Source organism: Strix uralensis, chromosome 2 (assembly GCF_047716275.1).
Source record: "Strix uralensis isolate ZFMK-TIS-50842 chromosome 2, bStrUra1, whole genome shotgun sequence".
NCBI lineage: Eukaryota > Metazoa > Chordata > Aves > Strigiformes > Strigidae > Strix > Strix uralensis.
This window is the reverse complement of record NC_133973.1, coordinates 56,354,082-56,369,727: the sequence shown is the minus strand read 5'-3', so window position 1 is coordinate 56,369,727 and position 15,646 is coordinate 56,354,082. Positions and strand designations below refer to the sequence as shown.

The window sequence follows — 15,646 nt, the reverse complement described above, 5'->3', positions numbered from 1 at the left end:
TTGTAAAAGAGTCATAAGTCTCAGTATTAGCTTTAACTGTTAAAGTGCTGGTTATGTGTCAGGTACTTTAAAATTCATTTGCCTGTCTCTGCCCCTCATAAAAACCACTCCACCCCCAAAATAAATAAAATGTAAAAAAAACCCCAAAACCACCCAAGCACAGACCTTGGAGAGTATGGACGTTTCACTGCATCTCAGGCATTTTAAAGGAATGCTGGTGTCTTTTCAAAACTGTCATGCATGTAGAAAGTTGTCTCGTTTTCTGTCATTTAAAGTTGTTATGCCTGTGTCCTATTTGACTACTGCCCTGGTAGATTTTTTTTGCTGCGTGTCACCTTACTGAACTGTTTGCATTAAACTAATGCACTCTACCTCTCTCGTTTTCAGAAGAAATGACCTAGCCTGCAGGCCTCACTCTTGGCACGCAACCAAATTTACAGAAAGTCAACCTGAGACAGCCACGTCACACCTTTCATCGTCCAATGCCTGCTCTTCCTGGCACTCACGCTATCATGCAAGGTGAGTCTCTGCTTAAGTTACACGCATTAAGCTCCAACAGCAAGACAATAATAATGTAGGTCATGTCGTTGAGTGTTTTTTAAAACCACAAATGCAGAATTGTTGTGTTATACATCTTTAGTATTGCCTGTCCTTTCAATGCTTGAAGGGGGAGCATGGGAAGTTTGACATATGGGTGAGTGGATTTCAGAAACAGTATATGATATGTGCATGTGATTGAAAGGTAAGAAACAAGCTTTAAAGGCAGTCAAAAGGTTATGTTTCTTGCTCTGCATGTCCTTTCAGTGTCCACTGTCCTAAACCTAATTTATAAGCAAAAAGAAACCATCAAAATCAACATACTTAAAGAGAAATATTAAAGGGGGAATAAATTGAAAGATACTGCTTCAGACTATTAAAAAGCCTTTTCCTAAAGGGAGAATGCAGAATGTTTTACTGTTGAACTTTTAAGGTATTACTGGTTTTATAAGTTAAACTGTCTTTCTGTAATCTGATCTTCCCTACAACTGTGCTCTTGCTTGTGTAGAGAGGTAATAAGACCAATGATTTTCAGTCTCTGTTTAAAGCACCTTAATATTTGTTAGGTCTCGTTCAGCACTAGGGGAGAAAGGCTGGCACCCGTGCAGTTTTAGCTGTGAAACTTTAAACTTTTAGGTAATGCCCATTTGTGTCTGGTTACAGGTTCTTGTTGTTTCCTATTCATAGGTGACATTTTCAGGAGGGTTTTTTTGTTTTGAGTTGTGTGGGTTTTTTTCTTTTGTTGCTTTTTTCTTCTCAGTTCCCATTGGGCCATAGTTACACTGAGCTTTAAAGAAAATGAGTCTGGTACACAATCCCAGTTTAGAAAGTAGGCTTGTGTTTCCTCTACTTACTGCTGTACATTCTCCATCATTACTTCTTGATGTTAGTTTATCAGTTAAAACAGAAGAACATTCATACTTTAAGATTTTATTTTATTTTTCATGTCACTTTTACAATTGTTTTTCCATAGTTTGTTTTCTTTGGAAGCTCCCTACTGTTTTTAAAATAACTTTTTTATCTGTCCTTGAATAAAATATGAATGTTAACATTTAGACAGAAAAGTTTTTTTAAATGCCTTTTGTAATACTTCGTTAGCAGAAGTTTCTAGCACATTACATTTCTCAAATCCTCGATTATAATTGCTGCTGGTTTACACTGATTTAGAGAGTTTGTATTTAAATTTCATGTAGATGAGCTGAATTAGATTTATAGATTTGAAGACAGTAAAAGTACAAGGGTACGTAGAAACAAAATTCAGAAATTTCTGAAAACTTTATAGAGTTCCTGGCTGCAATGCTCACTCAAGAGTATTTCTACTTCTAGTCTACTGAATCTTCTGACTGAGCTGTAAATCAATATTTGCTTCCTGTTCTTCCTGATAGTTGTCCTTGTACCTTGTGAAAGTAAAATACTACAAGATACATGTCTCAGTGTGATTTGATAGAAGCTGGACAAATCACAGTATTTTAAAAAGGAAAAAAAATATTAATTTTATTCAAGGCCAGTTTGAAATAAGCTTCGGGCAGGAAATAGAGCAATCCTTTCCCCCTACATATCAGGAATAGCAGCAACTGCTGGTGGACATCAATATTGGTAAAAAAGACCAATTCTGCTTTCTCAGATGCTGCTGAAAGATTTAGTGGCTTTAGCACTGTCTAATACCAGGGTTCACAGGGCACTGCCTCCCTGAACCCCTTGGCTGCCTGCGCTGCCCACTTGAAAGGTGATGTATTTGGGAGACCTGTCAGTCCTGGTGTCTGTTGCCCAAGATAGTTTCTGTGGCAGAGCTGATTTCAGACTGTAGCTGCTGGAGGCCCAGCTTTCACAGAGTGCCAGTGCAAGGATTTGGGTATTTTGAGGATCCCCCAGCAGAGGGGGGTTCTTTGGGCTTGCTCCTCTGCAAAAAGAGAACATGAGAGGCTTCAGAGATTTCCCACTTTCAAAGTACTGTTCACAAAACCAAGAAGCACTGTGCATCAGGCACCAAGCTGAAGGGGAGGTACAGCAATGAGTAGCTGAAAGCAGCAGTATGCAAGGAGATAATAAAAGTAGCCTGAGAAGGGGACATTTCTAGCCCAAGGATCCCATCCTTGGGCAGTTTCTGGAATTTTTTGTCCTTCCTTGAGCTAAGCATCTGAGATTGGTGTTCATAGCCTAAAATCACTTCTGAATGTTCCTACCTGTATTCCCCCTTTGAGTGTGAAAACTGAATCACTTGTAAAACATGGAGAGTTCAATCAGGGAGAGAAATGCTTTTGCTCTTTTCCAAGCAGGATACGCCTGGATTTTGTGGAAGGGGTGAGGCGCAGCTGGACAAAACAACCCTCTGAAAATTGTCCTTACTACCTAGGTAGATGCTAGATTAAGCTATGATTAATTGATTTATTGATTTGGTTTGGTTTGGGGGGGCTTCTTTGATTGGTTTTGGTGGGATTTTTTTGCCAGCCTACTGAATTTGGACCTTTGAGAAGGTGCATGATGCTAGAGGAAGACAGACAGACCAGAAGAGACTGTACCACTGTAGATAGAGAGGGTAGTTCTGGAGCCCAGCTCTCCACATCCACCACTATATGTGTATTCTTTAACGTGTGACTTTCATCCAAAAACTGTAAGCTGTCGTGGGAGTGCTAGGCCAGGTCTAGGTGCCTCTCACACAAGGCTAGAGAGTTTAGACCTTGTAAGCTTCTCGTGCCTTAATTTCTCTCTGTGCGTCTTCTGATGACTTTTTCACAGAAGTCACACCTTAACAACACGGATGCAGACTTTTTTCCTAGCCCACCATAGGCTAAAGCTGAGTGCACTTTTCTGGGAGGTGTGGATATGAACTATGTTAAGTTGCTTGAAGTTTAGACCCTGCATTTTCTTCCAGTAGGATATACTATAATAGAAGACCTTACAAACTTTTTTTTTGTGCCCTGGGTGTGCAGTTGAAATCAATAACCTCTTCTACTTTGTTCTGGCCTTACAGGTGTGGGTGTGAGGCAAGTATGCTTTGACAAGGCTGCATAAACTGATTTTTGGGGGGCAATTAGGGTCACGTACATCTGGTCTGTAATCCCATGTGGTACGAATGTGGTCTGATTTGTTGAGATGTCATGTCTGGGAGGGCCCAGAAGCAGAAACTCATGCCCCAGGGTTGGGGCAGGGGTGCTTATTGGCCAAAGTGGCCAAGGATGGTGTTTGTAGATTATTCCTGGACTTTACCTGCCGGACTTTGACCAGCAGCATAAGTGCTTTTGTGAACACACTCTAAAAAAGCCATTGAGAGAAGGATATCCCGAGATGCCAGGCTCAGGCAGAGAAATGGCTTTTGAACTCTTCCATGTCAGGGTTCATGGAAGGATTGCCACAGATAAAGACCACAGGAGGCCATGCTTTGAAGTAAGACACTATCAGAAGCTTTCCTGGCCTTCCTTTGAAGCTTTTGCTGTATCTGCTGGGTTTCCTTTAGACATTTTCTAGCAGGGCTTTGACCTCTTATGCTGATGATCTGTACTTCACATTTGATACCATCAGATCTACATGAGACTTGTAAATTGTAAATTGAGGCTTTCTTGCACAGGTGTCATCTTTATTTGAACCCATGCCAAGTATCTTCTTAGTGCTGAAGAGGGGGAAAATTATCAGCAATTCATAGCAATATCTGGCTTGCATTCTTCATTAACAAAGGATATCCTAATAGTGACCAAGAGACTTTTTACATGAACTGCAGTATCTGCCTAAGGTGACAATTAAGACCTTTTTAAATATTCAACAAGATATTTTAAAATGCTCAAAATAAAAAAAACAAAAATCCCACAAGATGAGGCCAGCGCTAGCGCATCTTGTTAATAAAATGCTTTTAGAAAATAAGCACAAAGTATACCTTCTTCTATTTCATGTAAATTGCTTTTGGTGGCAATTGTTTAAAAACAGTTACAAAGGCTATAGTAATAGAGGGGGAAAAAGCAATTCTCATGTTAATACTGAATTCCAAAGGACTGTTGAGTTGACTTTTGCAATGTTTTCGACAGAAAAAGAGATTTATATCACTCTTTGTATTTTTTATGTGGACTAATCTAATTTCATTGCTAGCTTTCACAGGTTTCTTTACTGCACAAGATATGATAGATGCTTCATATAATTATAGCTACAGGGAAGTGGAATAATTCTGGGATTTCTACCAAGGGGCTTTACATGCAAGGGCAAGAATTTGAATTTGGTATATAAAAGCAGGAGGGGCTGCCAGTGAAGTTCAAACAGGGAGATGTGATGAGAAAGACTATCGTCTCAGCATCAGTGTGTTGGATTGACAGGAGGTGGGTCCTGTGAAGGATAGAAAAGAAAAGAAAGAAAACAGAATAAAACTGATTGCGTAGGAAAAGAACAGAAGCAGCAAGATTTTGAAATAGTGTCCTAGGCAAATGATCCAGAGAAAGTACAGTGTAAAGATGACCTTTCTATAGAGGGAAGACTGATGGAGGAGAACTGGTGGTGGTAAGGATTCTTGAAGGAAGATCAGAAGTTTAGTTTTGGCCATGCAGAGCTCACATTGCCCTGGCATCTCCTCCTGATGTTTTCTTGTCAGTGATGTGGAACTGGGTGGGATTGAATGATGTTGTAGGGGTGTCAACCTGAGAGTGGTTTGAAACCACATTGGTAAGGTACATGTGGAGGCTCAGAACTAAAGTGGTGGCATTCAAGGCAAATGCTTTTAGTGAACTTGCATTTAGAAATGAAAATATTAAATGAATGGGCAGATTTGTATAAGCAGGACAAGGGAATAACTATGGGCTGAAGAAGTTTAGAGTGAGATTACAAAAGATGAACAGGGAAGTACATGAGTTTAATAGCTGGAAGAATCAGGGTGCCTGGAAAATAAGCTGAAAAGCTAATGGAGCTCAAACTAAATTTGTCTAAAAGTCAAGTTAGTTAAAACCAACAATTTGCAGAGGGAGAGGGGAGCCTTCAAGGAGGTAAATGTGTATTACTTATTGGTAAACTTACAAAGGGAAGTTGAGTTAGTTATTAAAGTTTCAAGCTTTGAGTCAGTGTCAGAGTATAAAGATAAAGCCCCAACTTTGTGTTCAAACTTCCAATTTTATTAGATTGTTTGTCTTGAATAGCTGCTATGCAGATGGATCTTAACCAGTGTTAGTGAAATTGGTGGCCATATGTTTGTAATTACATTGTGGTATTTTTTGACTGGTATATTTATGCTGAGGCTTTTTGTTTCCTACCATAGTTGTTCTTCTCATGACCTGTCAAACTCATGGGATCAGTCAAGTCTACATCGCACTTCTGACCAATTCAGCTCTTTGGGAAGTATGGACAGCTGGGACCACACTCCACAAGTAGCCCAGTATGGAAGACTTTCTTCTGCAAGATCTAACAGTAGCATTGATCATCTAGGGAGCCAAAGTAAGCGGGATTCAGCCTACGGGTCCTTCTCCACGAGTTCTAGCACCCCTGACCACACTCTATCCAATGCAGACACTTCTTCGACAGAGAACATGCTATACAAAGTAGGCCACTGGGAGACTGCTAAGCACGGAATCAAGTCTGGCCAGCTCTTGAATGACAACAGTGGAATAGAGGACAAACCTGGATATTTGCCAGCTCCCATCCAATACGAGAACAGCAGAAGTCCTAGAATAGAGGAACACCCCGACTGCAAGCTCACTAGCTCTGGAAGATCCAGTTTTGGACCTGTCTGGTATGTTCCTGATAAGAAGAAGTCTTCATCTCCTCCCCCGCCACCTCCACCTCTTCGTAGTGACAGCTTTGCTGCTACCAAAGGCCATGAGAAAGCCCATGGTCCTGTGTACTCAGAGGGTGCCGGCACGCAGCACTTTACAGCCCTGAACCGGTCTCAGCCCAGGAGTGACTGGAACTTGGAAACTGTGGAGCAGCAGCGGCGGCCCTCCAGAGCATGTGACAGGAGGGTCAGCAGCTCAAGTTACAAATCTGATCTCAGTTCAGAACACACTTTTTCTTCAACTGGTGAAAGGTACAATAGTAATGCAGGAACTGTGAACAAACTGCAGATGTCCTTGTCCAGCACTGATGTTCGGTTTGCACAGCCTACTTACAGTTACCACCACCAGCACCAGTACAGTGATGAAAGCACTTTTTTTCACAATGCAAGAATCTTAGCTGCGCCTAAAGATCAGCCACATTATCTGTCCTATAGTGGCATTCAGGAGTTACCTACAGATCATTTTCATGGCTACAGTCCAAACCAAGCCAGTCTGCCCAACCCTTCCTCCTCTTCGAACAGTGCTGCTGAACAGAAGGTGGACAACACTGGACAGAGTCGCTATTATTGCGTGACAGCAAAACAGCCTTCTCAGGGAAGCTCAAAGCCACTACAACTCAAGGATGACAGCTGGAAACCTGCAGTGGGGACTGATGCATCGCTTGGACCTCACGAAAATCCTGCGGTTGTCACAATGGTCCAAAAACCAAAATACTGTCTACCTCAACAACCTGTTGAATCTTCACTGAAAGGATGTGAGAACAGTAGTCATTACCCAGTGGACAGAGAGGGGGATGCTAGGTGTGCTGTAGTAGAAGAAGCTAAAAAACCCAATCATGTTGAAAAGTCTGGACAAAAGAAAAACTTTGAGAGCAGCTCTGAGGAAAGTGAAACTAGGTACAGTCAACAAGAGTATATAAAGGGCTGTGTCCTTACCGCTGAAAACAGATCTGCTCCGGAAGATTTTAGGTGGGGGAAAGATGAGAGTAGCAAGATCTCTCCTCAGAAGACTCCAATGTTGCACTCTTTAGCTCAGGAAGGGAAAAAACAGTCTGATAACAGTCCGGAAGCAGTAACAGAGCGACAGGCCCCATTTGACACTCACTTGTCTAAACAGGCACGAAGGAGCGATCGTTTTGCAACAACCCTGAGAAATGAGATCCAAATGAGGAGAGCAAAGCTGCAGAAAAGTAAAAGCAGTGCTACGTTAGTAGGGTCATCTGAAACGGAGGAGTGCAATGAGACCTGGAAGCCAGATTCGGCAGAAAATGTCACTGCCTCCCCAGACACTAACTTTACCAGCACCTACAAAGATCACCTCAAGGAAGCGCAGGCTAGGGTTCTGAGGGCAACGTCCTTCAAACGACGGGACTTGGAGCCCAGCCCCGCTGAATATCTCCCCAGGTCACCTGAGCGTAAATCTGGTAGTTACAACTCTTCGTTATTGGCTTTGGTTTCTGAGGATGTGTCTGGATTCCTCGAGGCTACACAAGCTAAACCGAACCCTACAGGGAGTGGCACTCATCACGTTTCTCGCATCGGAGCCAGGAAGAGGTTCACAACAGAGCAAAAACTGAAGTCTTACTCTGAACCAGAGAAGATGAATGAGGTGGGGATGTCAGAGGGTGAGTGCCATGCTCATTGCCATCCAAATACATCTGAAGAAGCCCTGGGCTCGTTTGCAGACAGGTGGAAATTTTTTGAAGAAACAAGTAAGCCTGCATGTAGGAAATTGGCACAGAAACCAGCTCCCCACAGTCTAGCTGAGGGACAGCCTGAGAGGCCAGATAAGAAAACTCATAGTGGACAAGAGGGAGAGGAGTCATGGTATGAGAGAAGAGGTCGGGCAGCCTCTGCTAGACTTGAAACTTCCCATGCTTCAAAAGATAACGTCCACCACAGTAGCAGCAATAAGGCTGCTGATAGGATTGTGAAACCTGAACAGCCACAACGCTTGGGAACCTTTGCAGAGTACCAGGCGTCATGGAAGGAGCAGCGGAAGCCAGCAGAGCCAAGGAGCTCGGGAAGGTACCATTCAGCTGATAATATCCTTGATGCAGGCCACGAACAACATGAGAAACCCCAGTACAGCCATGAGAGGTCTCGATCATCTCCTTCTACTGATTTCTACAAACAGGTACAAGCGTCTTTAGCATTATCCTTTAAATTGCCTGGGAGAGGGGCATGCAGGAGAGTGGTGAAGGGGGAAAGATAATTTTTATGAAAACTGACAGTTTAGGAACACAATGTAGTATGGTGTTTGCGTTTTGTCAGTAAGGGAATAATTGTTACAGGTAGCTCTCACAAGTAAAATGAAGAAGATAAAGTTTGTAGTGCACAGGAATTGAGTGTAGCAGAGCTACACAAATCGGATCAAGTAATTTTTTGTATATTGTAGCCAGATGGAAGAAAACAACCTGGTTGATTTGATAATATCCTCTTTTTTTACAGTAGAGGTATAGGAGGATCAAAGCAGTCTTCACCCAGAGTTACTTCTTCATTGGTGTGGCTGCCTTCCCCATTTTAAGGGTTTTAGATCTCTGAAACAATGAAGAAAAATGTTCCAAGGGCAAATTATACCTACTTTTGTCCAATTTCATTAATGGTCTAATCATTTTCCATGGATTTTCTCTTTTCTTCTAAACTTCCTTGATGCAAAAGCTACATAGGACAAAACTTCTGCCTAATAAAGTTTAGAGATTAAAAATATGCCTGTTAATGTTAAAGCTATGCTACAGCAACAAATGTAACTGTTTAGTGGTTTATTTTATGTCAGTTTGCTTGATTTAAAATGTATAAATTTATTCCTTAGAGAGATGCCAAATGTCTGTTCAAGTTGCAAGTAAATGTTAAGTTAATTTTTAACTGAGCAGGGCCAGGGAATGGTTGGCAGGTGGCAGGGGAAGTAAACAGAGAAACCAAGTCTCTTAAGTTCTCTGTTTAAAAGATGTTGTTCAAGCTGCTACAAGGCTGTCTGATACCTATAAGGAGTCATAGTGTGTTCAACCTGTGTTGAACTTCACCTTATACAAGAAAAGATTTGAGGCAGTGCAGCTGTATATTTTTTTTTTTTCTTTTTTTTCCCCTCCTGGTAAAAACATTGCATACATACATATGCATCTACGCAGCACGTCTGTGTGTATGTGTATACAGGGAGTAGAATGAGAATAGCTCAAAAAGAAACAAAATATGTTCATCTCGAAGAAAAAGAGTTTACAACTTTTAAAGTTTTTTGTGTCTTTAAGGTTTGCAAAAGTTACTTTTGAACTCTACATGCAGACTTAACTATGCGAATAATTTACTATGGTAGAGATTCCAGGCACTGGAAATACTCACCTGGAAGTTATTTTGAAAATTAAATTAAACTAAATTATTAAGTAATTGCCTACCCAGCAGAAAAATCATCATATAATCTATTCCATGTATGCATTTCTGGTTTATTAGTCAGTGCCTTTAAGTTCAGTATAGGCCTCCTGGGGCAAAAAGCAGACACCTGTTTAGGCACCTGGAAAATATGGTGATAAGTGCATTGAAGATGCTTACAACAGACTGAAGTAAATAAAGATGCTGTTTCGCATATATGATTCAGATGATTCCAGAGCTAATGCGCAATTAAATTTCCTGTAGGTTCAGTGTTTGTAATGTGAAGCTATGCTTTGGGTGTGGTTGTTTGAAGATAGTGAGATAATAAAATTCTGGAACAGCAATGTTGTGTGTTTTACTGAGAAACTAAAGTACACGCTCAGGGATTCAAAAGCTGGTATGTACTTGCCTCTTCTAAAATGCGAGCAACTCTGCTGTAACTTCTTTGCTGCATTTTTTTTTTTGTCTTTGCCAAATGGAAGTGGCGAAGGTTTATATGAATGTTAAGCTCTTCTGTAGATCAGCAAAGTGGAGCAGTAACTCGAGCACAGCCAGGTCGGTAGTGCTGTGCAAGAGGTCACATAGCATACTGTACCACTTAAAACCAAACAAGTTTAAGACATGCTATGCTGTTGACTTCATGTATATTCAAACAGAGCAAACCCACAAATAAGAGGTTCCATAATGATAGATTTTTCGGGCGTCTGAAACATGATGACTTGGTGTCTTACTTGTGCTATAAACCACTTTTAGGAAGTCTCAGTTGAAGTAAGGAGGCAAGCAGAGGATTTAAAGGAAGATGGGGAGCGTATTTTCTGTAAAGTTAACAATCTGGATGAAAGGAACTGCACTGTAAGGTAAGTATTTCTTAATTTCTGGCTTTAAGAGATTTCTTACAACAACTCTGATCTGATCTTTTCCTGACCCAAACTGGAAGTTTTGCTATGATGATTTCAGAGTTTTTGCAATGCCTTTTTCTCTTGTTTCCCTCCTTCTCCCCACAGACTTAAATGTGCATGATAGAATTAATGGTGGGACTGAAATTTATGGGGACTCTAGGGTGAGCTTGAAGAAATTGTCAAGTGTTGAGTGTATTACAGTTTGTTCGGAGCCAGATGATTTCTATTTGTGTGCATGATATGATTCAGATGCTTTTTCATGTTTATCAATTACAGGTTTTTGGCGGGGGGTGGGGGGGACGGGGGACGACGACAACATGCTTGAGGTTTCCCAAAAGAGTTTTCCAGTATTATCCTTGGCAAAGACGGCATGCTACTGGAACACAGTAGTGCTGTAAATTGGACTTTTCTCTACTTGTGCCTTTACAGAATGCAGTACATGAACAGAAGCCATCAAAAGTTGTTTTCCCATTTGATCAGGTCCTGTTTTCTCTGTTAATTAATGTTTTAATTAAACTGTACAATATTTTCAGACCTGTTTCAAATGTATGACTGTATGCACAATGCAGTTAAAGTCCTTAAATGCCTAGCATGCAGGGGGGTGCCCTCCTGGCCTGCAGTTTGCCAAAGCCATTGTAATGTAAGCAGTGATTTCAGCGGTCGCTGATACTGTTGCTGCTTAAGTGGCGTGTGGCAGCTGAACTGAGATTGTGCACACACTGCTATCGCCAGGTTTGATAGCTTCAGGTTTTGTAACAGAAGAAACACATGTATAGGAAAAATCACTTCTGTGGACATTCCTTGGTTCTGTAAGTGGTATTAATCTCTCAAGGGGAGAGAAAATGATGAACTGAGCAAACACGTACTCTAGTCGTGACCATAAAAGCTTGTAAAAATTAGTATTTATCCGTGGTTTTATGCGGTTGTATTTTGTATTGCTTATGGCCCAGCTGAAGAGACCATCTGCTATTTTTCCAATTCTTTGTAGCCCTTTGTACTTACCATAGTGATTTCAAACTGAATAGCCCGTGAGGGTGTGAATGTGTGCATGCCTGTGCGCATGCGTGTGGAGGGGCGATGGGGCTGGAGGGGAGGGAGAGGGGGACGCAGCAGCACAGTCAGCCGGGAGGGAACATACAAGCTTCCGTAGGCAGACAGCATCACTGGACAAGTAAAATGATTTCCATCTACCGGTGCTGAACCCTAGTCACAAAAGCGTGTGAATAATACTCCTACGCCAGCATTTTAGCAGTGTTTGTGCAGCACAATTCTTGCTTTATAATCACGGAATCCATGAAAATCACATGACTAGGCACCAGCTGCAATAACTTCTTTTTTGTTGTTTTTGGTTTTGGGGTTTTTTTTTAAGCCAAAGCCTATTTTGGCATACTATTTCAGATGTAGTATTTGGCCATTTCACCACATTACAGGAGATTTTGAAAAGTGGTCTCCTTTAATGGTCTCCTTTGCAGTCTTTCCCTCAGCACTTGTGTTATGCAGAGGGCTTATATGTCTTCTGTATTCAAAAAAACTGAATAAATAAAATCTCTCATTTGGACATTTAATTCCTGTGTTGTGAACTGCCACTGTGTGATGATGAATGGCTGTCCTATGGGAAAGAATATGTACTTCCTTGTGCTCTTTTTTTAACAAGGCATTCTCGTGCTCAAGAGGAACTGGGCTCATCATGATATAAATTGATTTTACGATTTTTGAGCTGCCCTAAAGGCATTTAGTTTCCTGCTTTGAAAAGCTAGCAATCTGCAAATGGCTAGCAAATCTACTTAATCCATGGTATATTATAGACCATGAATATTAACCAAACCTAAGGTCTTCCTTGTGGTCATATTTAATACTTTCTTTGAAAATTTGGGTTTAGATTATATTGTTGATGGCCCTTACTTTGTGCTACTGAGGCTGTGTGCTACAGTTGCTTTTGTGCTGCCAAAGCCAGCGTGACCATGCTGGACACAGGAGCAGCCCTTCAGCAGGACACAGGAGCAGCCCTTCAGCATTTGTGTGGGTTAGAAGTGCAGGGACCCAAGCTGAGAGCCAACTGTGGAGTCCACGGGTGCCTTCTCTGGATTAGAGACTGTCTAACGATACGGGGTATCTCTGGCCTCCCTCCCCTCCAGTTGTTTTGCAAAAAAATTGAATGATTTGGGTTTTAAATAAACTTTGAATGTTTCCCTTTATAGCTTCCCTCATTATTTTCAGGAGAAATATGAGTCTTTTTAATGCACTGAATCTAGAATGAAAAAGGGTTGGAGTATTTTAATAGCAAATGGTTAAAAACAAACAAACAAAAAAACCAAAAAGTGCACGATAAGCATTTTTTTTCTCCTGGGCTTTTTGCTGCTGGTTCATTTTGCTACAGTATTTTCTTGGTGCTGCTCTTTTTTTAGCACACAGTTGCAAAACCTCAATTAACATTACTTCTAAAAGTTGGGGAGTTTTTAAGTTGATGAAGATAATTTGTGAACTCCTTTCATCTTTGGGCTATATTTTTCCCCTTTGAGATTGCTGAGTGCTTCCAATTAATTCAGGTTGTTTCATCTCCCTTTTTAGTAAAGCTACAACATGTTCTTCCAAACTGCAGTATTTAATAGCTTGGAGTATTATTTTTATAGGAAGAGAAAGTAGTGGTCCATAGTAGCCATTATCATAAGAACCAAACCACTCTTGTTATGAACTTAGACATGCAAACAGTCATCTGACATGAGATGAATATTTTTTATACTGAGGCTTGATGTGATTCTGAGTATGTTCTTAACTTTAGGACTGCTTAAAAGCATATGAGTCTGTTGATCTGTAAAACAAAAATTAATGTTTTTTTTATTTTTAATGTTGCTATTCTTTATTTCAAATTAGTTACAAAAGCTTAGCTTTTTACAGATGTAAAGTCTGCCCTTCTTTAAACGTGTCACTTTTTCTGTATTTGTCAAATGACATATGCTGGTTATATAATTAACTTGCCTATAGAAGTCTCCACCATTTCTAAACTGACATAACCCTTCAAAAGGTTAAAGATGGAAATGTGTGCTCTGGCCTGTAGTCTGTGGCTTTCTGCACAGCACACATAAAAGTCAATTTGCATCAAAAGAATAGTGCCTTATGATCTAATTCTTAAGATTGCCATCTGCTAGAGATGTTCACAGCCATTGCTTTATTTACTTTCTAAGAACATTTGACTTCTATCTCTATTAATTTGTTTCAGCAATGTCTATGAAAATGACATAATTTTAAAAAGCGAAAAAGGATTTATGAGATCACAGGTCACAGAAAATCTTTCAACATTTAACAGGTGTCAAGTACAGGAGCATGTGCATGTCAAGTATAGGACCACAGCTTGACTCAACTCTAATTAAACACTGTAAGATGTTTCTTTTTGTTCTCTCATGCCTTAGTAGTTGCTGTTGCCTGAGCTCTTGAAGACAGGGAAACAGCCTTCACCATACAAAACCAAAGTACAAATCCTCTCTTGATGCCTAAGTTGACCTAAATGCCTAAGTTTAATATTGTAAAAAATCTTTTACAAGCCAAAACGGGAGCCTATAGAGAGGTTCCTGAGTTCATTATTAGGCACTTCATAAGGAAAATGATTTTTCAAGAGCTGGTGAATATCTAGCCTCCAAGCTTACCAGGTGGTGCAATGGCAAATTATTGTGCAAGAAGGAGGACCTTCAGCAACACAGGAATGGGAATAATCTTATGTCTTCTGAATCAAGTGAGATGGAAAAGAATTTACAAATGGGTGATGCTCTGTTTATATATATCAAGCATATGTGGATGTTTGTGTGTGTGAGTATATATACATACAAATATAAAACATACATGTGTGTTTTGATAGTTATTTCTCTGAGCTTATTCTGTTTTGTGACCATTGTAGGGGTTGGGGCTACACATAAGGGCTAACTAGCAGAGGGGAAAAAAAAATCCACATGACACATTTGGACAAATTAGTTTCTCATGTAATCTCATGTTTGCAATGATAAATGGTGTAAATTAGACATTGGAAAATAAAGTAGACATTGGAAATATTCTTAGGAACTACCCAGTTTTTTTATAACTCCAGTAATTTTATATTTTGCGTCTTTTACTGTGCTGTCAAAAGAAGTATTATAGTAGCAATATACAATGGTAGTATCAGCTTAACTTGGGTATTGAAGTGCAAGACTTGAAGGGTTGGGGTTTTTAATATGTAGCAAAAAGGCCATTTGCTTAAATAGTTCGGCAGAACTCTGCTTGCAGGCATTACGTCACATACAGATTTTAAACTTATAGTCATTATTTACTGTATATACATTGTTAGAGTCAAAATGAGAAGTGTCTCCTGAATGAATATTGCAGGATGAGTGTGTCTCAGTCATTGTAGGACTTATCAAGACAGCACCAGAGCTATATAAGCAAAATGTTTTCACTCTCTTCCTTTTTCCTCGAGGAAGAAATAGTATGATCTTGTGCAACTGCTTCCTTACAAATCAGTGAAAAATTACTCTGGCAGATATTTAATGCATGTAGTAACAAGCTTCAATATTTTACAGTGCAAAAGAGATCTAAGTTCTCTGTTTTACACTTCACCTACAGCTGTTGTAATTTTTCACATAAATTCTTCTAAAGGAAAGAAATATTTCCTATCAGTTTGTTAAATATAGAATGACGTAACAAGTAGTATTTTGTAGAATATAAATTATAAATACATGTGGTTACTTTATCTAATGTGCAGTATACTAACAATTTCTACATTCATTTTATTCAAGACCTTATAAAGGGAAGTGTTCTCTTTTTAAAATCAATTTAAGTATAATAAGGACTGTTATAAAGGTTTTTAAGTGCTCTTTTTTGAGGCAGATTAATTATTCAGTTAAAGGGAGAAGAAAACATGCTTTTCATGTAGCCAGAACATACCAGTTTGGTTGAAGTAATGCTTTAGATATCTGAATTCCTAATGGTAATGAATTTACTTGTGAAAATGCCTTCTGCATGAAGTTAGAAATAAAAAATAAAATTTAAAAAAATTTGAGTTTTCCCTTTCCAGCAAGTTGTATGCAGCTATTTGTTGTCATCTGGAGGGAAGTGCAGAAGAGCTAACATGCATCTTCACAGG

At 39.9% G+C, this 15,646-nt stretch overlaps 1 protein-coding gene across 7 annotated transcripts in view; it reads left to right on the top strand.

Annotated features, from left to right (window-relative positions):
• The window catches only part of SHROOM2 (shroom family member 2), a 132,494-nt gene that overhangs the window by 84,635 nt on the left and 32,213 nt on the right, over window positions 1-15,646 (top strand). For 5 of the 7 annotated variants that reach the window (XM_074858836.1, XM_074858837.1, XM_074858835.1 and 2 more), the window contains 3 exons: window positions 388-519; window positions 5,765-8,414; window positions 10,394-10,497. The exons of 1 other annotated variant lie outside the window; for it this stretch is intronic. In XM_074858836.1, coding sequence (XP_074714937.1) covers window positions 388-519; window positions 5,765-8,414; window positions 10,394-10,497 — 2,886 coding nt within the window. The remainder of the gene's footprint in view (window positions 1-387; window positions 520-5,764; window positions 8,415-10,393; window positions 10,498-15,646) is intronic. One more of the 7 variants, XM_074858839.1, reaches the window with a different exon arrangement.